Source organism: Bombina bombina, chromosome 12, assembly GCF_027579735.1.
Source record: "Bombina bombina isolate aBomBom1 chromosome 12, aBomBom1.pri, whole genome shotgun sequence".
NCBI lineage: Eukaryota > Metazoa > Chordata > Amphibia > Anura > Bombinatoridae > Bombina > Bombina bombina.
The window spans coordinates 39,787,952-39,813,906 of NC_069510.1; the positions used below are offsets into that span (position 1 = coordinate 39,787,952).

General features: G+C 40.2%; 1 protein-coding gene across 2 annotated transcripts in view; it reads left to right on the plus strand.

The window, feature by feature from the left end:
• Nucleotides 1-15,766: 15,766 nt before the first annotated feature.
• The window catches only part of LOC128643149 (ficolin-1-B-like), a 114,328-nt gene continuing 104,139 nt past the window's right edge, over nt 15,767-25,955 (plus strand). For both annotated transcript variants that reach the window (XM_053696114.1, XM_053696115.1), the window contains exon 1: nt 15,767-15,863. In XM_053696114.1, the coding sequence (XP_053552089.1) occupies nt 15,779-15,863 (85 nt within the window). In that variant the 5' untranslated portion in view covers nt 15,767-15,778. The remainder of the gene's footprint in view (nt 15,864-25,955) is intronic.

Consider the following 25,955-nt stretch of genomic DNA (forward strand, 5'->3'; position numbering starts at 1 on the left):
TTATATCAATATGAAATGGGGATTCTATCCGACTTGTGTATGGGGTCAAACACACAATATTGGATAGTACAGGATGGTTATGGCTCATGCAGGTGGAATAGGTAAAGTACCTAGATATGCTCTGGTATGAAATATTTCATATACCCCCTTAGAGAGACAGTAATAGACTATGGCAGATGCACGTGAGACATTGAGTAAATACAAAACTTAGACACATAAATCAAGTGGTCATAAACTTAATGAAATGGCAAGTAATAGTCGGAAACCCCTGTACAACAGGATTGCTAAATGGCTACAAACGCTTGGGCGTGGAGTGAATCAAGTTATCATTGCTAAGTATTTGCGGGTAAGTAAGAGGGTTGAAATAAATGCTGCGGTCAGGGAGAGATAGTAGTAATGAGACCACAGGGAGTACCGGGTTCCTGATTAAAGATTCAGTCAAACTAGCTATGTCCCACTTAGTAGAGTTAAGTATATATGCAAGATTAGGATTATTTGTTTCATTCTAAACCTATAGTTCAGTGTCTCCTAAAGTGCACGACTTCTAAAGTATATAACTATACAAAAAGCAGATTGTCTACAGGTTAAGAGTCATAATAATGTGTGTGCCTATAACCATGGCTATTGTCTGCCATGACATGTAACCAGCTACCCCTAGTTTTGTGACAGTGATCCACCTACTGTTACCCTACTCCTGTTTTCTTAGACTCTATGTAGGCTTGAGCATAACCCAATTCTAAGTAATAAAGATTTATATATTAACATTTGGAGGGGAGATATAACAGTGAGTCAGGCATTAAATCCTGTTTGGCTGATATATGAGTATATTGTGAGGGCTATCATAATAGTATCAGTCTCTACTAAATATGGAGAACAATATGGGGGTACATATAAACTGGTAGAGAAGAAGAACAACACAACCGCTGCTAAACAAATCACTAGCTAAAACAAGCAGCCCATACAAGTATGACAAAATTAACATGAGTATAAGTGAGATCTGTAAGGAGAACTAGACCTTAATCAAGAGATAAGGAGAGAGAAAAAAATAAAGAATTAACTGTAAAAAGTAATCTGACAGTGTGGATTTAAATTCTGTTACACATATAGAACATTGTGAATTTCCAAACTGAATTTACACACATATCTAGGTCTAGCAAAAACACCCTGGAGGGTCAATAAGCTCCATCACTATCCCACTCCTATCAGGGGTATAGAGTGAAGTGTCCCAAGTAGCAGACCACCATATGTGCGCAGTAAAGACTCGTATCTGAGATTCTCAGAGGATGCAAGCAGGGATCGGGCAGGAAACACTACAACGTTAATGTCATTACTGCGGACCTGCTCTCTGGGTGCAATCAACTGTGCGGGAGCGGTTTTATCAGGAAACAAGGGAACAATTGAGGTAGGTGTTACTGGAGTTCCTGGGGTTCTGCTACCCCTGTGAAAGTCTCTGCTGCGCTCATTAAGAGCGGCCTTACCAGTAATTTTGGCTAGAGAGCTAGGAGACCACCTGTCCAATAGAAGCTGAAGTTCGTAATGCGGCTCAATATTAGTGTGAGGAGTAATCCTTGAAGAGAAATGGAGCGTTAAGTCTGTGGAGGCTTATGACATCGGGCCTGTATCATCTCAACCGGTATCTCAGAACGGTTCCACGCTGTTGCCTGATCATCCAGTCTCCGTGCTGTGAGGTCATCGAGTGGCCCATCGCTTCAATCCTGTGAAGCAGCCTTAAGTGTGGTATAGTAAGAGCCAGACTGTGCTGTCTCGTGGCATGGTACCATAAGGCAATCTATTGGTATCTCCTGCAGCGTAGTCTCCGACTCCATGCGAGCTGTGCTGTCTATATCCGCTCCCGCCATTGCTTCTTTTAATGTGTCAGAGAGATCTGAGAAGGAATAGTCCAGTTGATGGATCAGATCTTGCAGGAGAACTTGAAGCATCCCCATAGTTTCCTCGGTGAAAGCCATTAGTTTCTTCTAAATAATAAATTGTCACCAGGTAGTAGTGAAGGTCGGCAAGCCGGGAGAGGGCTTCAGAGAACGTGTGAATCTAGGCCTTGTCTACATAGAACAGAGCCCAAAACGTAATAAGATTTATAAAGTCGAGTATTTTCACGAACCCCAAGCTTTCATTTACATAGTTGAGCAAAAGTCCATCACAAATGTGGATTGATTTTCGTGGAAATTAGGTCATTTAGGAATCTTAGTTGGAGCTCATAGAATTTGCGACCTCTCCTGGCACTGCCTGGACACGCCCCCCCGTTATTAACTATTTAATAGCTACCTAGCTAAAATAAATACAAAATTACCTGTAAAATAAATCCTAACCTAAGTTACAATTACACCTAACACTACACTATCATTAAATAAATTAAATTAATTAACTACAATTACCTAACATTAAATAAAATTAACTAAAAATAACTAAAGTACAAAAAAAACCCTCTAAATTACAGAAAATAAAAAAAAATTACAAGAAGGTTAAACTAATTACACCTAATCTAAGCCCCCTAATAAAATAAAAAAAGCCCCCCCAAAATAATAAAATTCCCTACCCTATATACTAAATTACAAATAGCCCTTAAAAGGGCTTTTTGCGGGGCATTGCCCCAAAGTAATCAGCTCTTTTACCTGTAAAAAATAGAAATACAACCCCCCAACATTAAAACCCACCACCCACACACCCAAACCTACTCTAAAACCCACTTAAACCCCCTTAAAAAAACCTAACACTAACACCCCTTGAAGATCACCCTACCTTGAGACGTCTTCACCCAGCCAGGCACAAGTGGTCCTCCATACGGCAGAAGTCTTCATCCGATCGGGGCAGAAGAGGTCCTCCAGACGGTAGAAATCTTCATCCATGCGGCATCTTCTATCTTCATCCTTCCGGAGCGGAGCCATCTTCTATCCAGCCGATGCAGAGCCATCCTCTTCAATCAAAGTCCTAACACTGAATGAAGGTTCCTTTAAATGACGTCATCCAAGATGGCGTCCCTCGAATTCCGATTGGCTGATAGAATTCTATCAGTCAATCGGAATTAAGGTAGGAAAAATCCGATTGGCTGATGTAATCAGCCAATCGGATTGAAGTTCAATGCGAGGTCAATCGCATCCTATTGGCTGATTGGTTCAGGCAATCGGATTGAGCTCACATTCTATTGGCTGATCCAATCAGCCAATCGGATTGAGCTCACATTTTATTGGCTGTTCCAATCAGCCAATAGAATGCGAGCTCAATCCGATTGGCTGGTTGGATCAGCCAATCGGATTGAACTTCAATCCGATTGGCTGATTGCATCAGCCAATCGGATTTTTCCTACCTTAATTCCGATTGGCTGATAGAATCCTATCAGCCAATCGGAATTCGAGGGACGCCATCTTGGATGATGTCATTTAAAGGAACCTTCATTCAGTGTTAGGACTTTGATTGAAGAGGATGGCTCTGCGTCGGCTGGATAGAAGATGGCTCCGCTCCGGAAGGATGAAGATAGAAGATGCCGCATGGATGAAGATTTCTACCGTCTGGAGGACCTCTTCTGCCCCGATCGGATGAAGACTTCTGCCGTATGGAGGACCACTTGTGCCCGGCTGGGTGAAGACGTCTCAAGGTAGGGTGATCTTCAAGGGGTTAGTGTTAGGTTTTTTTAAGGGGGGTTTGGGTGGGTTTTAGAGTAGGGTTGGGTATGTGGGTGGTGGGTTTTAATGTTGGGGGGGTTGTATTTCTTTTTTTTACATGTAAAAGAGCTGATTACTTTGGGGCAATGCCCCGCAAAAAGCCCTTTTAAGGGCTATTTGTAATTTAGTGTAGGGTAGGGATTTTTATTATTTTGCGGGGCTTTTTTATTTTATTAGGGGGCTTAGATTAGGTGTAATGAGTTTAAACTTCTTGTAAAAAAAATATATTTTCTGTAATTTAGAGTTTGTTTTTTTTGTACTTTAGTTATTTTTAGTTAATTTTATTTAATGTTAGGTAATTGTAGTTAATTAATTTAATTTATTTAATGAAAGTGTAGTGTTAGGTGCAATTGTAACTTAGGTTAGGATTTATTTTACAGGTAATTTTGTATTTATTTTAGCTAGGTAGCTATTAAATAGTTAATAACTATTTAATAGCTATAGTACCTAGTTAAAATAAATACAAAGATGCCTGTAAAATAAAAATAAACCCTAAAATAGCTACAATGTAACTAATTGTTATATTGTAGCTATCTTACAGCTAGATTTGGAGTTTGGCGGTAGAAGGGCTGTTAACGCTCCGCGGGTTTTTTTCTGGCCGCACCATAAAATTAACTCTGGTATCGAGAGTTCAAAAAAATGCTGCGTTAGGCTCCAAAAAAGGAGCGTAGAGCATTTTTAACGCAAATGCAACTCTCGATACCAGAGTTGCTTACGGACGCGGCCAGCCTCAAAAACGTGCTCGTGCACGATTCTCCCATAGGAAACAATGGGGCTGTTTGAGCTGAAAAAAAACCTAACACCTGCAAAAAAGCTGCGTTCAGCTCCTAACGCAGCCCCATTGTTTCCTATGGGGAAACACTTCCTACGTCTGCACCTAACACCCTAACATGTACCCCGAGTCTAAACACCCCTTACCTTACACTTATTAACCCCTAATCTGCCGCCCCCGCTATCGCTGACCCCTGCATATTATTATTAACCCCTAATCCGCCTCACTAACCCTATCATAAATAGTATTAACCCCTAATCTGCCCTCCCTAACATCGCCGACACCTACCTTCAATTATTAACCCCTAATCTGACGACCGGAGCTCACCGCTACTATAATAAATGGATTAACCCCTAAAGCTAAGTCTAACCCTAACACTAACACCCCCCTAACTTAAATATAATTTAAATCTAACGAAATTAATTAACTCTTATTAAATAAATTATTCCTATTTAAAGCTAAATACTTACCTGTAAAATACATCCTAATATAGCTACAATATAAATTATAATTACATTGTAGCTATTTTAGGATTAATATTTATTTTACAGGCAACTTTGTAATTATTTTAACCAGGTACAATAGCTATTAAATAGTTAAGAACTATTTAATAGTTACCTAGTTAAAATAATAACAAATTTACCTGTAAAATAAATCCTAACCTAAGTTATAATTAAACCTAACACTACCCTATCAATAAATTAATTAAATAAACTACCTACAATTACCTACAATTAACCTAACACTACACTATCAATAAATTAATTAAATACAATAGCTACAAATAACTACAATTACATAAACTAACTAAAGTACAAAAAATAAAAAAGAACTAAGTTACAAAAAATAAAAAAATATTTACCAACATTAGAAAAATATTACAACAATTTTAAACTAATTACACCTACTCTAAGCCCCCTAATAAAATAACAAAGACCCCCAAAATAAAAAAATGCCCTACCCTATTCTAAATTAATAGAGTTAAAAGCTCTTTTACCTTACCAGCCCTGAACAGGGCCCTTTGCGGGGCATGCCCCAAGAAAATCAGCTCTTTTGCCTGTAAAAAAAAACATACAATACCCCCCCCCCAACATTCCAACCCACCACCCACATACCCCTAATCTAACCCAAACCCCCCTTAAATAAACCTAACACTAGCCCCTGAAGATCTTCCTACCTTGTCTTCACCATCCAGGTTCACCGATCCGTCCTGGCATCCGGTGCTGAAGAGGTCCAGAAGAGGCTCCAAAGTCTTCCTCCTATCCGGCAAGAAGAGGACATCCGGACCGGCAAACATCTTCTTCCAAGCGGCATCTTCAATCTTCTTCCATTCGGTGCGGAGCGGGTCCATCTTGAAGCAGCCGACGCGGATCCATCCTCTTCTCCCGACGACTAGACGACGAATGACGGTTCCTTTAAGGGACGTCATCCAAGATGGCGTCCCTCGAATTCCGATTGGCTGATAGGATTCTATCAGCCAATCGGAATTAAGGTAGGAATATTCTGATTGGCTGATGGAATCAGCCAATCAGAATCAAGTTCAATTCGATTGGCTGATCCAATCAGCCAATCAGATTGAGCTCGCATTCTATTGGCTGTTCCGATCAGCCAATAGAATGCGAGCTCTATCTGATTGGCTGATTGGATCAGCCAATCGGATTGAACTTGATTCTGATTGGCTGATTCCATCAGCCAATCAGAATATTCCTACCTTAATTCCGATTGGCTGATAGAATCCTATCAGCCAATCGGAATTCGAGGGACGCCATCTTGGATGACGTCCCTTAAAGGAACCGTCATTCGTCGGGAGACGCCGAAAGAAGAACCGTCATTCGTCGTCTAGTCGTCGGGAGAAGAGGATGGATCCGCGTCGGCTGCTTCAAGATGGACCCGCTCCGCACCGAATGGAAGAAGATTGAAGATGCCGCTTGGAAGAAGATGTTTGCCGGTCCGGATGTCCTCTTCTTGCCGGATAGGAGGAAGACTTTGGAGCCTCTTCTGGACCTCTTCAGCACCGGATGCCAGGACGGATCGGTGAACCTGGATGGTGAAGACAAGGTAGGAAGATCTTCAGGGGCTAGTGTTAGGTTTATTTAAGGGGGGTTTGGGTTAGATTAGGGGTATGTGGGTGGTGGGTTGGAATGTTGGGGGGGGGGTATTGTATGTTTTTTTTTACAGGCAAAAGAGCTGATTTTCTTGGGGCATGCCCCGCAAAGGGCCCTGTTCAGGGCTGGTAAGGTAAAAGAGCTTTTAACTCTATTAATTTAGAATAGGGTAGGGCATTTTTTTATTTTGGGGGTCTTTGTTATTTTATTAGGGGGCTTAGAGTAGGTGTAATTAGTTTAAAATTGTTGTAATATTTTTCTAATGTTGGTAAATATTTTTTTATTTTTTGTAACTTAGTTCTTTTTTATTTTTTGTACTTTAGTTAGTTTATGTAATTGTAGTTATTTGTAGCTATTGTATTTAATTAATTTATTGATAGTGTAGTGTTAGGTTAATTGTAGGTAATTGTAGGTAGTTTATTTAATTAATTTATTGATAGGGTAGTGTTAGGTTTAATTATAACTTAGGTTAGGATTTATTTTACAGGTAAATTTGTTATTATTTTAACTAGGTAACTATTAAATAGTTCTTAACTATTTAATAGCTATTGTACCTGGTTAAAATAATTACAAAGTTGCCTGTAAAATAAATATTAATCCTAAAATAGCTACAATGTAATTATAATTTATATTGTAGCTATATTAGGATGTATTTTACAGGTAAGTATTTAGCTTTAAATAGGAATAATTTATTTAATAAGAGTTAATTAATTTCGTTAGATTTAAATTATATTTAAGTTAGGGGGGTGTTAGTGTTAGGGTTAGACTTAGCTTTAGGGGTTAATCCATTTATTATAGTAGCGGTGAGCTCCGGTCGTCAGATTAGGGGTTAATAATTGAAGGTAGGTGTCGGCGATGTTAGGGAGGGCAGATTAGGGGTTAATACTATTTATGATAGGGTTAGTGAGGCGGATTAGGGGTTAATAACTTTATTATAGTAGCGCTCAGGTCCGCTCGGCAGATTAGGGGTTAATAAGTGTAGGCAGGTGGAGGTGACGTTGAGGGGGGCAGATTAGGGGTTAATAAATATAATATAGGGGTCGGCGGGGTTAGGGGCAGCAGATTAGGGGTACATAAGGATAACGTAGTTGGCGGTCGGCAGATTAGGGGTTAAAAAAATTTAATCGAGTTGCGGCGATGTGGGGGGACCTCAGTTTAGGGGTACATAGGTAGTTTATGGGTGTTAGTGTACTTTAGGGTACAGTAGTTAAGAGCTTTATGAACCGGCGTTAGCCCAGAAAGCTCTTAACTCCTGCTTTTTTTCTGCGGCTGGAGTTTTGTCGTTAGAGCTCTAACGCTCACTTCAGAAACGACTCTAAATACCGGAGTTAGGAAGATCCCATTGAAAAGATAGGATACGCAAATGGCGTAGGGGGATCTGCGGTATGGAAAAGTCGCGGCTGAAAAGTGAGCGTTAGACCCTTTTTTGAGTGACTCCAAATACCGGCGGTAGCCTACAACCAGCGTTAGGAGCCTCTAACGCTGGTTTTCACGGCTACCGCCGAACTCTAAATCTAGGCCTTAGGGTTTATTTTACAGGTAAGTATTTAGTTTTAAATATGATTAATTTATTTAATTATAGGAATATTTATTTAGATTAATTTAAATAATATTTAAGTTAGGGGGGTGTTAGGGTTAGACTTAGGTTTAGGGGTTAATTCATTTAATATATTGGTGGTGGTGTAGGGGGGTAGATTAGGGGTTAATCAATGTACTGTAGGTGGCGGTGGTGTAGGGGGCAGGATAGGGGTTAATAAATGTAATGTAGGTGGCGGAGGGCTCCGGGTGCGGCGGTTTAGGGGTTAAACAATTAATTTCTTTGCGGCGGGGTCCGGGATCAGCAGGATAGGGGTTAATAACTTTATGTAGGTGGCGGCGGTATAGGGGGCAGCAGATTAGGGGTTAATAGGTATAATGTAGGTGGCGGCGAGGTCCTGGAGCAGTGGTTTAGGAGTTCATATATTTATTATAGTTGCGGCAGGGTCCAGGAGCGGCGGTTTAGGGGTTCATATATTTATTATAGTTGTGGCGGGGTCCGGGAGCGGTGGTTTAGGGGTTAAACATTTTATTTAGTTGTGGCGGGGTCCGGGAGCGGTAGTTTAGGGGTTAATAAGTACAAAGTAGGTGGCGGCGGTGTAGGGGGGACAGATTAGGGGTGTTTAGACTCGGAGTACATGTTAGGGTGTTAGGTGTAGACACTTCCCATAGGAATCAATGGGATATCGGGCAGCAGCGAACATGAGCTCTCGCTACTGTCAGACTCCCATTGATTCCTATGGGATCCGCCGCCTCCAGGGTGGCGGATTGAACACCAGGTACGCTGGCCCGGAATAGTGGCGAGCGTACCTGGTTGTTCTTTGATAACTTCCAAAAGTAGTCAGATAATGCCGAACTTGCGTTCGGAACACCTGTAGTGACGTAACCATCGATCTGTGTCGGACTGAGTCCGGCGGATCGTAGGTTACGTCCCTAGTTTCTACTTTTGCCAGTCTGTAGGGCTTGATAACTATGGCGAATCAGCCTCGCCACAAATACGCTGCGGAATTCCAGCGTATTTGCAGTTGATGGCTTGATTACTAGAAGTCTGAGAGGCCTAGTTATCAAGCCGTCAACCTCAAATACGCTGGAATTCCACAGCGTATTTGTGGCGAGGCTGATTCGCCTTAGTTATCAAAGGCTAGAGACCGGCAAAAGTAGAATTTTGTGACGTAAACTTCGATCCGCCGGACTCAGTCCAACACAGATCGATTCTTACGTCACTCCAGATGTTCCGCACACAAGTGCGGCACAATCTGACTACTTTTGCTAGTTATCAAAAAACTAGCAGGTACGCTCGGCACTTTTACGGCCCAGCGTACCTGGTTTTAAAACCGCCACCCTGGAGGCGGCGGATCCCATAGGAATCAATGGGAGTCTGACCATAGCGAAAGTACAAGTTCGCTGCTGACAGACATCCCATTGATTCCTATGGGAGATGTCTACACCTTACACCCTAACATGTACCCCGAGTCTAAACACCACTAATCTGTCCCCCCCTACACCGCCGCAACTAAATAAAGTTATTACCCCCTAAACCGCCGCTCCCGGAGCCCACCGCAAGCTACTCTATACCTATTAACCCCTAAACCGCCGCTCCCGGAGCCCACCGCAAGCTACTCTATACCTATTAACCCCTAAACCGCCACTCCCGGAGCCCACCGCAACTATAATAAATGTATTAACCCCTAAACTGCCGCTCCCGGAGCCCACCGCCACCTACATTATACCTAGTAACCACTATCCTGCCGCCCCTATACCGCCGCCCTCTGTAATAAAGTTATTAACCCCTATCCTGCCGATCCCGCACCTCGCCGCAACTAAATAAATAGTTTAACCCCTAAACCGCCGCTCCCTGACCCTGCCGCAACCTATATTAAATTTATGAACCCCTAATCTGCACCCCCTACACTGTCGCCACCTATAATACATTTATTAACCCCTATCCTGCCCCCCACTACACCGCCGCCACTGTAATAAATTTATTAACCCCTAAACCTAAGTCTAACACTAACCCTCACACCCCCCTAACTTAAATATTAATTAAATAAATCTAAATAATATTTCTCTTATTAACTAAGTTAATCCTATTTAAAACTAAATACTTACCTTTAAAATAAACCCTAATATAGCTAAAATATAAATAATAATTATATTGTAGCTATCTTAGGATTTATTTTTATTTTACAGGCATCTTTCAATTTATTTTAACTAGGTACAATAGCTATTAAATAGTTATTAACTATTTAATAGCTTACCTAGCTAAAATAAAGAGAAATGTACCTGTAAAATAAAAACTAACCTAAGTTACAATTACACCTAACACTACACTATACTTTAATAAATTATTCCTATTTAAAACTAAATACTTACCTGTAAAATAAACCCTAAGATAGCTACAATGTAATTAATAATTACATTGTAGCTATTTTAGGAATTATATTTATTTTACAGGTAACTTTGTATTTATTTTAGCTAGTTAGAATAGTTATTAAATAGTTATTAACTATTTAATAACTACCTAGCTAAAAGAAATACAAAATTACCTATAAAATAAATCCTAACCTAAGTTACAATGAAACCTAACACTACACTATCATTACATTAATTAAATAAATTAACTACAAATAACTACAATTAAATACAATTACATAAACTAACTAAAGTACAAAAAAAAAGCTAAGTTACAAAAAATAAAAAAAATAGGTTACAAACATTTTAAAAATATTACACCAATTTTAAGCTACTTACACCTAATCTAAGCCCCCTAATAAAATAACAAACCCCCCCCCAAATAAAAAAATGCCCTACCCTATTCTAAATTAAAAAAGTTCAAAGCTCTTTTACCTTACCAGCCCTTAAAAGGGCCTTTTGTGGGGGCATGCCCCAAAGAATTCAGCTCTTTTGCCTGTAAAAGAAAAATACAACCCCCCCCAACATTAAAACCCACCACCCACATACCCCTAATCTAACCCAAACCCCCCTTAAAATAACCTAACACTAATCCCCTGAAGATCATCCTACCTTGAGTCGTCTTCACTCAGCCGAGCAGCGATGGAACCGAAGTGGACATCCGGAGCGGAAGAAGTTATCCTCCAAGCGGCGCTGAAGAAATCTTCCATCCGATGAAGTGATCCTCCAAGCGGCGCTGAAGAAGTCTTCGATCCGGGCGATGTCATCTTCCAAGAGGCGCTGAAGAAGTCTTCTATCCGGGCGATGTCATCTTCCAAGCCGGGTCTTCAATCTTCATCCCGCCGACGCGGAACATCCTTCTTTACCGACGGACTACCGACGAATGAAGGCTCCTTTAAGGGACGTCATCCAAGATGGCGTCCCTTCAATTCCGATTGGCTGATAGGATTCTATCAGCCAATCGGAATTAAGGTAGGAAAAATCTGATTGGCTGATGGAATCAGCCAATCAGATTCAAGTTCAATCCGATTGGCTGATCCAATCAGCCAATCAGATTGAGCTCGCATTCTATTGGCTGATCGGAACAGCCAATAGAATGCAAGCTCAATCTGATTGGCTGATTGGATCAGCCAATCGGATTGAACTTGAATCTGATTGGCTGATTCCATCAGCCAATCAGATTTTTCCTACCTTAATTCCGATTGGCTGATAGAATCCTATCAGCCAATCGGAATTGAAGGGACGCCATCTTGGATGATGTCCCTTAAAGGAGCCTTCATTCGTCGGTAGTCTGTCGGTAAAGAAGGATGTTCCGCGTCGGCGGGATGAAGATTGAAGACCCGGCTTGGAAGATGACATCGCCCGGATAGAAGACTTCTTCAGCGCCTCTTGGAAGATGACATCGCCCGGATTGAAGACTTCTTCAGCGCCGCTTGGAGGATCACTTCATCGGATGGAAGATTTCTTCAGCGCCGCTTGGAGGATAACTTCTTCCACTCTGGATGTCCACTTCGGTTCCATCGTTGCTCGGCTGAGTGAAGACGACTCAAGGTAGGATGATCTTCAGGGGATTAGTGTTAGGTTATTTTAAGGGGGGTTTGGGTTAGATTAGGGGTATGTGGGTGGTCGGTTTTAATGTTGGGGGGGTTGTATTTTTCTTTTACAGGCAAAAGAGCTGAATTCTTTGGGGCATGCCCCCACAAAAGGCCCTTTTAAGGGCTGGTAAGGTAAAAGAGCTTTGAACTTTTTTAATTTAGAATAGGGTAGGGCATTTTTTTATTTTGGGGGGCTTTGTTATTTTATTATGGGGCTTAGATTAGGTGTAAGTAGCTTAAAATTGTTGTAATATTTTTAAATGTTTGTAACTTATTTTTTTTATTTTTTGTAACTTAGCTTTTTTTTTTTTTGTACTTTAGTTAGTTTATGTAATTGTATTCAATTGTAGTTATTTGTAGTTAATTTATTTAATTCATTTAAAGATAGTGTAGTGTTAGGTTTAATTGTAACTTAGGTTAGGATTTATTTTACAGGTAATTTTGTATTTCTTTTAGCTAGGTAGTTATTAAATAGTTAATAACTATTTAATAACTATTCTAACTAGCTAAAATAAATACAAAGTTACCTGTAAAATAGATATAAATCCTAAGATAGCTACAATGTAATTATTAATTACATTGTAGCTATCTTAGAGTTTATTTTACAGGTAAGTATTTAGTTTTAAATAGGAATAATTTATTAAAGTATAGTGCAGTGTTAGGTGTAATTGTAACTTAGGTTAGTTTTTATTTTACAGGTAAATTTCTCTTTATTTTAGCTAGGTAAGCTATTAAATAGTTAATAACTATTTAATAGCTATTGTACCTAGTTAAAATAAATTGAAAGTTACCTGTAAAATAAAAATAAATCCTAAAATAGCTACAATATAATTATTATTTATATTGTAGCTATCTTAGGGTTTATTTTAAAGGTAAGTATTTAGTTTTAAATAGGATTAATTTAGTTCATAATAGAAATATTATTTAGATTTATTTAATTAATATTTAAGTTAGGGGGGTGTTAGGGTTAGTGTTAGACTTAGGTTTAGGGGTTAATAATTTTATTACAGTGGCGGCGGTGTAGTGGGGGGCAGGATAGGGGTTAATAAATTTATTATAGGTGGCGACGGTGTAGGGGGGGCAGGATAGGGGTTAATAAATTTAATATAGTTTGCGGCGGGGTCAGGGAGCTGCGGTTTAGGGGTTAAACTATTTATTTAGTTGCGGTGAGGTGCGGGATCGGCAGGATAGGGGTTAATAACTTTATTATAGAGGGCGACGGTATAGGGGGGGCAGGATAGGGGTTACTAGGTATAATGTAGGTGGCAGTGGGCTCCGGGAGCGGCGGTTTAGGGGTTAATACATTTATCAGACTTGCGGCAGGGTCTAGGAGCGGCGGTTTAGGGGTTAATACATTTATAAGAGTTGCGGCAGGGTCTAGGAGCGGCGGTTTAGGGGTTAGTAACTTTATTTAGTTGCGGGGGGCTCCGGGGGCGCCGGTATAGGGGGTAGAACAGTGCAGTTTAGTGTGAGTGCTTAGTGACAGGCTAGCAATAAAGCTGTGAAAAAGCCGAAGAGCAGCGAGATCGGATGAGTGATAACTCTCACAGTCCGCTGCTCATCGCCCTGCGGCTTTTTGACAGCTTTATTTGATAACTTAGGCGAAAATTTTCAGGTCCGCGGCGGCGATGTGAGGCGAGCTTAGGCGGGCGTATTGGGCCGGCGAAGGCAGGAAAGTTGACACGTTGATAACTACCCCCCTGAGTCTCAGGGTTTCATGTGAAAATATTATATTTAATGTATTTTATTATTGTTTTCTTTATTTGCACATCATATGTCCATAAGTGCCAGAAATTGTTGTGTGATTTGTATATACAGTATCTCACAAAAGTGAGTACACCCCTCACATTTTTGTAAATATTTCATTATATCTTTTCATGTGTCAACACTGAAGAAATTACACTTTGCTACAATGTAAAGTAGTGAGTGTACAGCCTGTATAACAGTGAGAATTTGCTGTCCCCTCAAAATAACTTAACACACAGCCATTAATGTCTAAACCGTTGGCAACAAAAGTGAGTACACCCCTAAGTGGAAATGTCCAAATTGGGCACAATTTGCCATTTTTCCTCCCTGGTGTCATGTGACACATTAGTGTTACAAGGTCTCAGGTGTGAATGGGGAGCAGGTGTGTTAAATTTGGTGTTATCACAAGTTCAACATGGCACCTAATGGCAAAGAACTCTCTGAGGATCTGAAAAAAAGAATTGTTGCTCTACATAAGGATGGCCTAGGCTATAAAAAGATTGCCAAGACCCTGAAACTGAGCTGCAGCACAGTGGGAAAGACCATACAGTGTTTTCACAGGACAGGTTCCACTCAGAACAGGGACTCGCCATGGTTGACCAAAGAAGTTGCGTGCACGTGCTCAGCATCAAATACAGAGGTTGCCTTTGGGAAATAGACGTATGAGTGCTGCCAGCATTGCTGCAGCGGTTGAAGGAGTGGGGGGTCAGCCTGCCAGTGCTCAGACCATACGCCGCACACTGCATCAAATTGGTCTGCATGGCTGTCATCCCAGAAGGAAGCCTCTTCTAAAGATGATGCACAAGAAAGCCCAGAAAACAGTTTGCTGAAGACAAGCAGACTAAGGACATGGATTACTGGAACCATGCCCTGTGGTCCGATGATACCAAGATCAATTTATTTGGTTCAGATAGTGTCAAGCGTGTGGCGGAAACCAGGTGAGGAGTATGAAGACAAGTGTATCTTGCCTACAGTCAAGCATGGTGGTGGGAGTGTCATGGTCTGGGCCTGCATGAGTGCTGCCGGCACTGGAGAGCTACAGTTCATTGAGGGAACAGTGAATGCCAACATGTACTATGACATACTGAAGCAGAGCATGATCCCCTCCCTTCGGAGACTGGACCACAGGGCAGTATTCCAACATGATAACAAACCCAAACACACCTCCAAGACGACCACTGCCTTGCTAAAGAAGCTGAGGGTAAAGGTGATGGACTGGCCAAGCATGTCTCCAAACCTAAACCCTATTGAGCATCTGTGGGGCATCCTCAAACGGAAGGTGGGGGAGCACTCCGTGATGTCGTCATGGAGGAGTGGAAGAGAATTCCAGTGGCAAAGTGTTATTTCTTCAGTGTTGTCACATGCAAAGATATAATAAAATATTTACAAAAATGTGAGGGGTGAGGGTCACTTTTGTGAGATACTGTATATCAATTTACATTTTTTGTTATCAAGTGTACACAGGGTCAAGTGGAATTGGTTTTCTATAAATGAGTATAGGTCACATGTGTATTATAATTAACCAATAGGTTCACAGCTTTGCTTTTAAAGAACAAATGTCTACTTCATTTAGGCACGTCTATGATTAAGGCTACCAAGCCGAAACATGTCAGGCGTGCTCTGGCTGTTGTACTTTTGTGTTTTTTAATGTGACCATTAAAGAAGATTTGTTTTAATTGTCCTAGAGCTTGCCGGTTTTTCCTTTTTGAACTATATATATATATATATATACACACACATACGCATTACATTGTATTACTGCTGTATTTTAGGAAATACGATTTCATCATAGCAACATCTATTGCAAAATGATCATATTTTTAGCTGGTCTATAGGATATAAAGATTAGTAATAGCAGGCAGGAAGGAAGATGTTTTATATTTAAACATTCTTAAAGATTGCAACAGATTTAGAACACACACATATCACTCAGCTATGAGAGGATCTACTGCACAGAGACTGTTGGCCCTGATCCTTTGGATAACAATATTGTCTTGTTCTTCAGAGGACACCTGTCCACGTAAGTTCTACTGTTGTCTGCTCCTTAGTATTGTAGTGTCACATCAAATGAAACGTTGAACATAAAACTTAGCTAGTTCCCAGTAGTGCAATGTTGCTCCCTCAACAAAGGATACCAAGAGAAGCACATTTGATAATAGAAGTAAATTGGGAGTTGTTTAAAAACAACTGTCTGAATAATGAATGAAACATTTTGGGTTTCATGTCACTTTAAGTGATGATGCTGTTTAGAGGATTTTTATAATGCAGTTAAAGGATGATTATATATATATATATATATATATATATATATATACAGTATATAGTATGTAAATATATTTATACAATACGTATGAGGACAAGCATGTAATCCAGATAAATACATCTAAGCATACTTAATATATAAATAGCACTATTTAGAACAGCAGTATATATTCATAGCAAACATAAAGAAATAGCACTAGAATTAGAAGGGGCAAGGGACAGAAACTAACCATGATAATTAATTTCTTTGTACATGACATAATTGTCAAACAAATTGTTGCTCATAAATACACTCTGCACCTTACACACACAAAACATCCAAATATATTTATTTAATATTGTATTTTTTTGTATTGTTTATTGTTCACTCCTTTCCATGTATCAGGTGTAGCATTGTAAAGAAACCTGCTAATGTTTTTTTGTGATAAAGGAAATTAAAGTCATATAGATTTGTCTATCCTTTTGGTTCTTTACAGTTGTTGTTTTTTTACATTCACCTAGATTACGAGTTTTGCGTTAGAAGTTATGCGGTGCTAACAAGCAGTTTATGCTCACCGCTCACTTACAGACAGCGCTGGTATTACAGATTTTTACAAACCCAGCGTTAACAGACAAAAAGTGAGCGTTGAGCAAAATTTTGCTCCATATCTTACTCCAATACCAGCGCTGCTTACGTTAGCGGTGAGCTGGTTGTGCATGCTCGTGCACGATTTCCCCATAGGAATCAACGGGGAGAGCCGGCTGAAAAAAGTCTAACACCTGCAAAAAAGCAGCGTTTAGCTCCTAACGCAGCCCCATTGATTCCTATGGGGAAACACATTTATGTTTACACCTAACACCCTAACATGAACCCCAAGTCTAAACACCCCTAATCTTACACTTATTAACCCCTAATCTGCCGCCCCCGACATCGCAGACACATACATTATAACTATTAACCCCAAATCTGCTGCCCCCAACAGCGCCGACACCTACATTATATTTATTAACCCCTAATCTGCCACCCCCAACGTCGCCGCCACTATTCTAAATTTATTAACCCCAACACCTAAGTATAACCCTATCCCTAACCCCCCTAACTTAAATATAATTTAAATAAATCTAAATAAAATTCATATCATCTTAACTAAATTATTCCTATTTAAAACTAAATACTTACCTATAAAATAAACCCTAAGATAGCTACAATATAACTAATAGTTACATTGTATCTAGCTTAGGTTTTATTTTTATTTTACAGGCAAGTTTGTATTTATTTTAACTAGGTAGAATAGTTACTAAATAGTTATTAACTATTTAATAAACTACCTAGCTAAAATAAAGACAAATTGACCTGTAAAATAAAACCTAACCTAAGTTACACTAACACCTAAAACTACACTATAATTAAATTATTTCCCTAAATTAAATACAATTAAATACAATTAAATAAAATTAGCTAAAGTGCAAAAAAAACAAACACTAAATTACAGAAAATAATAAACAAATTATTCCAAATTATTCCAATCAGTCAATAGAATGCCAGCTCAATCCTATTGGCTGATTGGATCAGCCAATAGGATTGAACTTCAATCCTATTGGCTGATTGCATCAGCCAATAGGATTTTTTCTACCTTAATTCCAATTGGCTGATAGAATTCTATCAGCCAATCGGAATTGAAGGGACGCCATCTTGGATGACGTAATTTAAAGGAACCTTCATTCAGTGTTAGCCGTCAAATGAAGAGGATGCTCCGCGTCGGATGTCTTGAAGATGGACCCGCTCTGCGCCGGATGAAGATAGAAGATGCCGTCTGGATGAAGACTTCTGCCCGTCTGGAGGACCACTTCGCCCGGCTTTAGGGGTTAAAATATTTATTATAGTGGCGGCGATGTCCAGTTCGGCAGATTAGGGGTTAAAAAATTTCTTTTAGTGTTTGCGATGTGGGAGGGCCTCGGTTTAGGGGTTAATAGGTAGTTTATGGATGTTAGTGTACTTTTTAGCACTTTAGTTAAGAGTTTTATGCTACGGCTTTGTAGTGTAAAACTCTTAACTAATGACTTTAAAATGCGGTACCAGTCTTGACAGGAGAGGGTCTACCGCTCTCTTTTTGGCAGACTCGTAATACCGGCGCTATGCAAGTCCCATTGAAAAAAAGAGGATACGCAATTTACGTTAGTGGATTTGCGGTATTGCCAAGTCTGGCCAAAAAAGTGAGCGGTACACCTGTACCTGCAAGACTCGTAATACCAGCGGGCATTAAAAAGCAGCGTTAGGACCGGCCAACGCTGCTTTTTAAGCCTAATGCAAAACTCGTAATCTAGGTGATTGTTTCTCCGTTTATATTGCATTGGAAAATATATATTATGGCACATAGCTTTTTCATTAGATATGTTGCAGTGTGTTTTTTACACCAAAATTTTGAGGGAGCAAAAACATCCCAAATATAAAAATATTAATTTAAAGTAAAAGTGTAATATATCATTTAAAAATGTAACACCACTTTATTGTATATGTTCAAAGCAAAGGTGTAAGAAGTTAAAGAGACATGAAACCCAACATTTACTTTCATGAATTAGTTAGAGGGGACGATTTATCAAGCTCCGTACAATCGGGTTGATTGACACCCCCTGCAGGGGGTGGCATTGCACCAGCAGTTCACAAGAATTGCTGGTGCAATGATAAATGCTGACAGCCTATGCTGTCTGCATTTATCGATGTGCAGCAGACATGATACGCTACATCATATCATGTCCGCTTGCACTATGATAAATCTACCCCAGAGTCAGTAATTATAAACAGCTTTCCAATTTTCTTCTATTATTTAGTTTGCTATTATTTCTTGGTATCCTTTTTTGAAAAACACAACTAGACAGGCTCAGAAGCAGCAATGCACTACTAATAGAAGCTAGCTGCTGATTGGTGGCTCCAAATATATGCCTCTCGTCATTGGTTCACCTGTGTTCAGCTGTGTACCAAAATAAATAAGCTAATTAAAAGGAAATTGAAAAGATGTTAAACATTGTATGCCTTATCTGAATCAGGAAATTATTTTTAAAGGATTTCATGTCTCTTTAAGGGAAATTTCCCTCATAAAAAACGGCTAGATTACGAGTTTTGCGTTATGGCTCATAACGCTGCTTTTTCACTACCGCTGCTATTACGAGTCTTGTAGGTATAGATATACCGCACACCTTTTTGGCTGTAATGCAATGTAACTACCCCTAACCCCACCTTTCAAAAAGTCCTTTTTCAATGGGACTTCCATAGCGCCGACAACCAGTAGTTATGGGTTTTGTGCTACAAAGCTGTAGCATAAAACTCATAACTAAAGTGTTACAAAGTACACTAACACCCATAAACTACCTATTAACCCCTAAACCGAGGCCCTCCCGCATCGCAAACACTATAATAAAAATATTAACCCCTAATCTGCCGCTCCGGACATCGCCACCACTATAATAAACATAGTAACCCCTAAACCGCCGCACTCCCGCATTGCAAACACTAGTTAAATATTATTAACCCCTAATCTGCCGCCCCCAACATCACCGCTGCCACTATACTAGCCAATAGGATTGAGCTTGCATTCTATTCGCTGATTGGATCAGCCAATAGGATTAAAGCTCAATCTTGTGAGCTGCTGGTGCAACGCCGCCCCCTGCAGATTCGCGGCCAATGGGCCGCCAGCAGGGGGGTGTCAATCAACCCGATCGTACTCGATCGGATTGATTTCTGGCGATTTCTGACCGCTGCTCAGAGCAGGCAGACAGGGTTATGGTGCAGCGGTCTTTGTGACCGCTGCTTCATAACTGCTGTTTCTGGCGAGTCTGAAGACTCGCCAGAAACACGGGCCATCAAGCTCCTTTCGGAGCTTGATAGATAGGCCCCAAAGTGAGGAGATTAGAGGTGTTAGAAAAAAAGGGACTGAAAGTGCCTATACTGTATATAGTGGTCCTATATGACACATTTATTAACATACAGGTAGATTACGAGTTATGCGCGCTATAGGGTTTTTAACGAACGCAACAATTTCACCCTCCATAGCGCTGCCATTACAACAGCCGGCTTGTGCGTGCAATATGGTTGCATTAAGCACCAAACCGCACAAAATACAAGCGCTGTTCTTTCCCCATAGACATCAATGGGGAGAGCGGGTCAGAAAAAACACCTGTGATCGTGAAATTAAATGCTCCGTAACGCAGCCCCATTGATGTCTATAGGGTAAAAAAAGTTTAAACCTAACACCCTAACATAAACCCCATGTCTAAACACCCCTAATCTGCCGCCCCCGACATCGCAACACCTACATAATGTTATTAACCCCTAATCTGACGCTCCCGATATTGCCGCCACCTAAAGAAATTTATTAACCCCTAATCTTCCGCTCCCGATATCGCTGCCACTATACTAAAGTTATTAACCACTATAACTCTGCACCTCAAAATCGCCCACACTATAATAAATATATCAACCCCTATTCCGCTGCTTCCCAACATCGCCGCCACTAAATAAAGCTTATTATCCTCTGGAACCTGCAATATTGGGCCATGTGGCGCATCTGTTTCTGTTTGTTGTTCTAGATTGCTGTATCTGGATCTTGGCCTGGACCACCACAGATTGCTGCCTTTGTATACTATCCTCAAGATTTCCACAAAAGGACATTTTACCATCTTTGTACCTTCAATTGATATCTATCTACATTGGGTGATATCTAATTAGTCCTATGATTACTGTGTGTTAAATAATATCTTGTACCAATACGTTATATCTAAAAAAATCTCTACGGTGTGATATTATATATTTACATAATCTATCTATCTGAATTATATTTAGTATAAGCTATTTATAATTATTCACTTTGTGTGTTCTTAAGGGCGCCCCCTATTTTTCTTTTGTTTTTGAGTACTAAATAAAGCTATTAACCCCTAAACCTCTGGCCTCCCACATCACTACCACTAAATAAACCTATTAACCCCTAAACCGCCACCCCCCCACATCGCAACAACCTAAATTAAACTATTAACCCCTAAACCTAACCCTAACACCCCCTAACTTTAACATAATAAAAATAGAGCTAAATTAGTTACAATTATTAACTAAATAATACCTATTTAAAACTAAATACATACTTACCTGTGAAATAAAACCTAAGCTAGCTACAATATAACTAATAGTTATATTGTAGCTAGCTTAGGTTTTATTTTTAATTCACAGGTAAGTTTGTATTTATTTTAACTAGGTAGACTAGTTAGTAAATAGTTATTAACTATTTACTAACTACCTAGTTAAAATAAATACAAAGTTACCTGTGAAATAAAACCTAAGCTGCCTTACACTAAAACCTACCATTACAAAAAATAAAAAAACTACTATTACAAAAAATAAAAATAAAAAAAATAAAAAAAACTACCATTACAAAAAATAACAAACGAAATTATCCAAACAATAAAAAATATTCCTATTCTAATACCCTTTAAAAAAAACAAAAAAAACACCCCAAAATAAAAAACCCTAATCTATAATAAACTACCAAGGGCCTTTTGTGTGCCCTTAAAAGGGCCTTTTGTAGGGCATTGCCCTTAAGATAACAGCTCTTTTCCTACAAAAGAAAAACAAACACCCCCTAACAGTAGCCTAAACCTGCCTGCCTATCTGTGCTCACTGCTCAGTGACATGCGGCCCAGGGCTGTGCACTGACAGACTTGGAACAGAGTCAGAGAGCAGAATTTTCATAGTTTGCGCGCCTAAACCTTTTCTTCAGTGATTTATTTTAGAGTGCTCTGTTTATCTTTCATTTGATGTTCTGCTGAGCCAGGGAGCAGCTCTAGGCATGAGCTTCCTAATTAATGCAGTGCAGTTTACATATTTTGTATGTGTGTGTCTGAGTTTTTGTGTGTCTCAGTGTTTTTGTGTGTGTGTCTGAGTGTGTTTCCGAGTGTTTGTGTGTGCATCCGAGTATGTTTTTAAGTGTGTCTGAGTGTTTGTATGTGTGTTTGCCTGTGTTTTTGTGTGTGTCTGCTTTCTGGGGGGGGGGGGGGTGACACCATGACTTACCGCACCGGGTGACACCAACCCTAGTGACGCCACTGCAAACCCCCACCCACCAAACCCACAAAATAAAAATAAAGTAAAACCTAATCTACCCATTGGGGCCCATTTATCAAGCTCCAAATGGAGCTTAAAGGGCTGTGTTTCTGGTGAGTCTTCAGACTCGCCAGAAACAGCAGTTATGAAGCAGCGGTCTAAAGACCACTGCTCCATAACCCTGTCCGCCTGCTCTGAGCAGGCGGAAAGCAATCGCCACAATACAACCCGATCGAGTACAATCGGGTTGATTGACACACCCTGATGGTGGCCAATCTGCAGGTTTGCATGTCTGCAGGGGGTGGTGTTGAACCAGCAGCTCTTGTGAGCTGCTGGTGCAATGCTGAATACGAAGAGCAAATTGCTCTCCGCATTCAGCGATGTCTGCGGACCTGATCCGCACTGTCGGATCAGGTCCGACAGAAATTTGATAAATCAGCCCCATTGCCCTGAAAAGGGCATTTGTATGGGCATTGCCCTTAAAAAGGCATTTAGCTATTATTCCTGCCCTTAAAAGGGCATTTAGCTCTTTTAAGAAATGCCCAACCCCTAATCTAAAAATAAAAACCCACCCCAAATCGAAAACAAAAACATTACACAAAATAACAAACAAATTATCCAAAGTAATACAAATTATTCCTATTCTAATACCCTTTTAAAAAAAACAACCTAATCTAGAATAAACTACCAATAGCCCTTAAAAGGGCTTTGCCCTAAAGATATCAGCTCTTTTTCTAAAAAAAATACAAAGGCCCACTAACATTATAAACCCCCACCCCCAAACCCACAAAATAAAAAAATTATCTAAAAAAACCTAATCTACCCATTCCCCTGAAAAGGGCATTTGTATGGGCATTGCCCTTAAAAGGGCATTTAGCTCTTTTTCTTGCCCTTAAAAGGGCATTTAGCTCTTTTAAGAACTGCCCAAACCCTAAACTAAAAAAAAAAAAACACGCAAAAAACCTTAACAAAACCTAACACTAACCCCTCTTTAGGTACTCACAGTTGCTGAAGTCCCGCTTGAAGGATCTTCATCCCGGTGGCTCCATCTTCATCCACGCGGCCCCATCTTCATCCAAGCGGCATCTTCTATCTTCATCCCGGCGGCGCAGAGCGGGTCCATCCTGAAGACATCTGGTGCAGAGCATCCTCTTCATATGGTCGCCGCCGTATACTGAATCTTAAATGCAAGGGACGCGATTCAAAATGGCGTCCCTTGCATTACTATTGGCTGATTTGATTTTGAAAATTCAAATCAGCCAATAGGATGAGAGATACTGAAATCCTATTGGCTGTTTGAAACAGCCAATAGGATGAGAGCTTCTGAAATTCTTTTGCCTGTTCAAATCAGACAATAGGATGAGAGCTTCTGAAATTCTATTGGCTGTTCAAATCAGTAGCTCTCATCCTATTGGCTTATTTGAATTTCCAAAATTAAATCAGCCAATAGGAATGCAAGGGATGCCATTTTGAATCGCGTCCCTTGCATTGAAGATTCAGGCCGGCTGGATGAAGATAGAAGAGGCCACCTGGATGAAGATTTCTTGCCGAATGGATGAGGACTTCACCGTCTGAAATAAGATAGAAGGGGCCGCCTGGATGAAGACTTCTTGCCGCATGGATGAGGACTTCACCGGCTGGATGGATCCTTTAAGCGGGACTTCAAGAACTGTAAGTGGATCGTCGGGGGTTAGTGTTAGGTTTTTTTAAGGGTTTTTTGGGTGGTTTTTATTTTTAGATTAGGGTCTGGGCAGTAAAAGAGCTAAATGCCATTGGTAGTTTATTGTAGGCAAGGGTTTTTTTTTATATTGAGGGGGCTTTTTTATTTTGATAGGACTATTAGATTAGGTGTCAATTTTTTTATTTTTGATAATTTGGTTTGTTGATTTTCGTAATTTAGTGAGGGGGGTGTTTTGTAACTTAGATTTTTTTTGGTAATTTAATACTTTTTAATAAGGTTTAATGGTATATTTAAATAATTTTAGTAGGGTTAGGTTTTTTTAATATGTAATTTATTTAATTGGTAGTTTAATTTAATTGTAGTATAATAGTTTAAAAATAGTTTATATTAAGATAGGGATGTTGTAATTTTAATTTAAAGTTAAGGGGTTGTTAGGTTTAGGTGTTAATAGTTTAATTAATTTTTTGAGATGTGGGGGGCTGACGGTTTAGGGGTTAATAGGTTTAGTTAGTGGTGGTGATGTGGGAGGCCAGAGGTTTAGGGGTTAATAACTTTATTTAGTGGCGGCGGTGTCGGGGAGCGGTAGATTAGGGGGGTTTAGGCTCGGGGTTTATGTTAGGGTGTAAACGTAACTTGTTTTCTACCATAGAAATCAATGGGGTATACTTCATTGTTTTGCAGCATCGAACATAAGCTTTCGGTGCTTTCAGACTCCCATTGATTTCTATGGCATCCGTGACCTCAAGGGTGGCGGATTGAAAACTAGGTACGCTGCGTCCGAATAGCCGCGATCGTACCTGTTAAATGTTTGATAAATGGGAAAAAGTGTCAAATAGAGCTGAATGTGTATTCGGAACATCTGTAATGACGTAAGCATCGATCTGCGTTGTATGTTACGTCACAAATTTCAACATTGGCTGATCTTGAGGCTTTGATAACTAGGTCACATTCTAGTTGGAGCCCATTCAATTCTGGATTTAACATTCAGAATCATGGTAAGGTTAATAAAGAACAAGGAGAAAACAAAAGAAAGAGAGAGAGAGTGAGAGAGATAGAGGCCTCTAGTTATCAAGCCATCAACTGCAAATACGCTGGAATTCCGCAGCATATTTGTGTCGAGGCTGATTCGCTGTAGTTATCAAGCCCTACAGCCCGGCAAAAGTAGAATTTAGTGACGTAACATACGATCCGCCGGACTCAGTCCGACACAGATCGATAATAACGTCACTACAGATGTCCGGAACGCAAGTTCGGCACAATCTCACTACTTTTGGTAGTTATCAAATACCTACCAGGTACGCTCGCCACTATTCCGGGCCAGCGCACCTGGTTTTCAATCCGCCACACTGGAGGCGGCAGATGACATAGGAATCAATAGGAGTCTGACAGCAGCGTGAGCTCATGTTCGCTGCTGCCCGATATCCCATTGATTTCTATGGGAACGTCTGCACCTAACACCCTAACATGTACCCCGAGTCTAAACATCCCTAATCTGCCCCCCTACACCGCCGCCACCTACTTTATACTTATTAACCCATAAACCGCCGCTCCTGGACCCCTCCACAACTATAATAAATATATTAACCCCTAAACCACCGCTCCCGGACCCCGCCGCCACTATAATAAATATCTGAACCCCTAAACCGCCACTCCCGGAGCCCGCTGCCACCTACATTATACCTATTAACCCCTAATATGTCGCCCCCTATACCGCCGCCACCTACATAAAGTTATTAACCCCTATCCTGCCGATCCCGGACCCCGCCGCAAATAAATTAATTGTTTAACCCCTAAACCGCCGCACTCAGAGCCCTCCGCCACCTACATTACATTTATTAACCCCTATCCTGCCCCCCCTACACCGCCGCCACCTACTGTACATTGATTAACCCCTAATCTTCCCCCCCTACACCGCCGCCACTATATTAAATGAATTAACCCCTAAACCTAAGTCTAACCCTAACACCCCCCTAACTTAAATATTATTTAAATTAATCTAAATAAATATTACTATCATTAAATAAATTAATCCTATTTAAACTAAATACTTACCTATAAAATAAACCCTAAGATAGCTACAATATAATTAATAATTACATTGT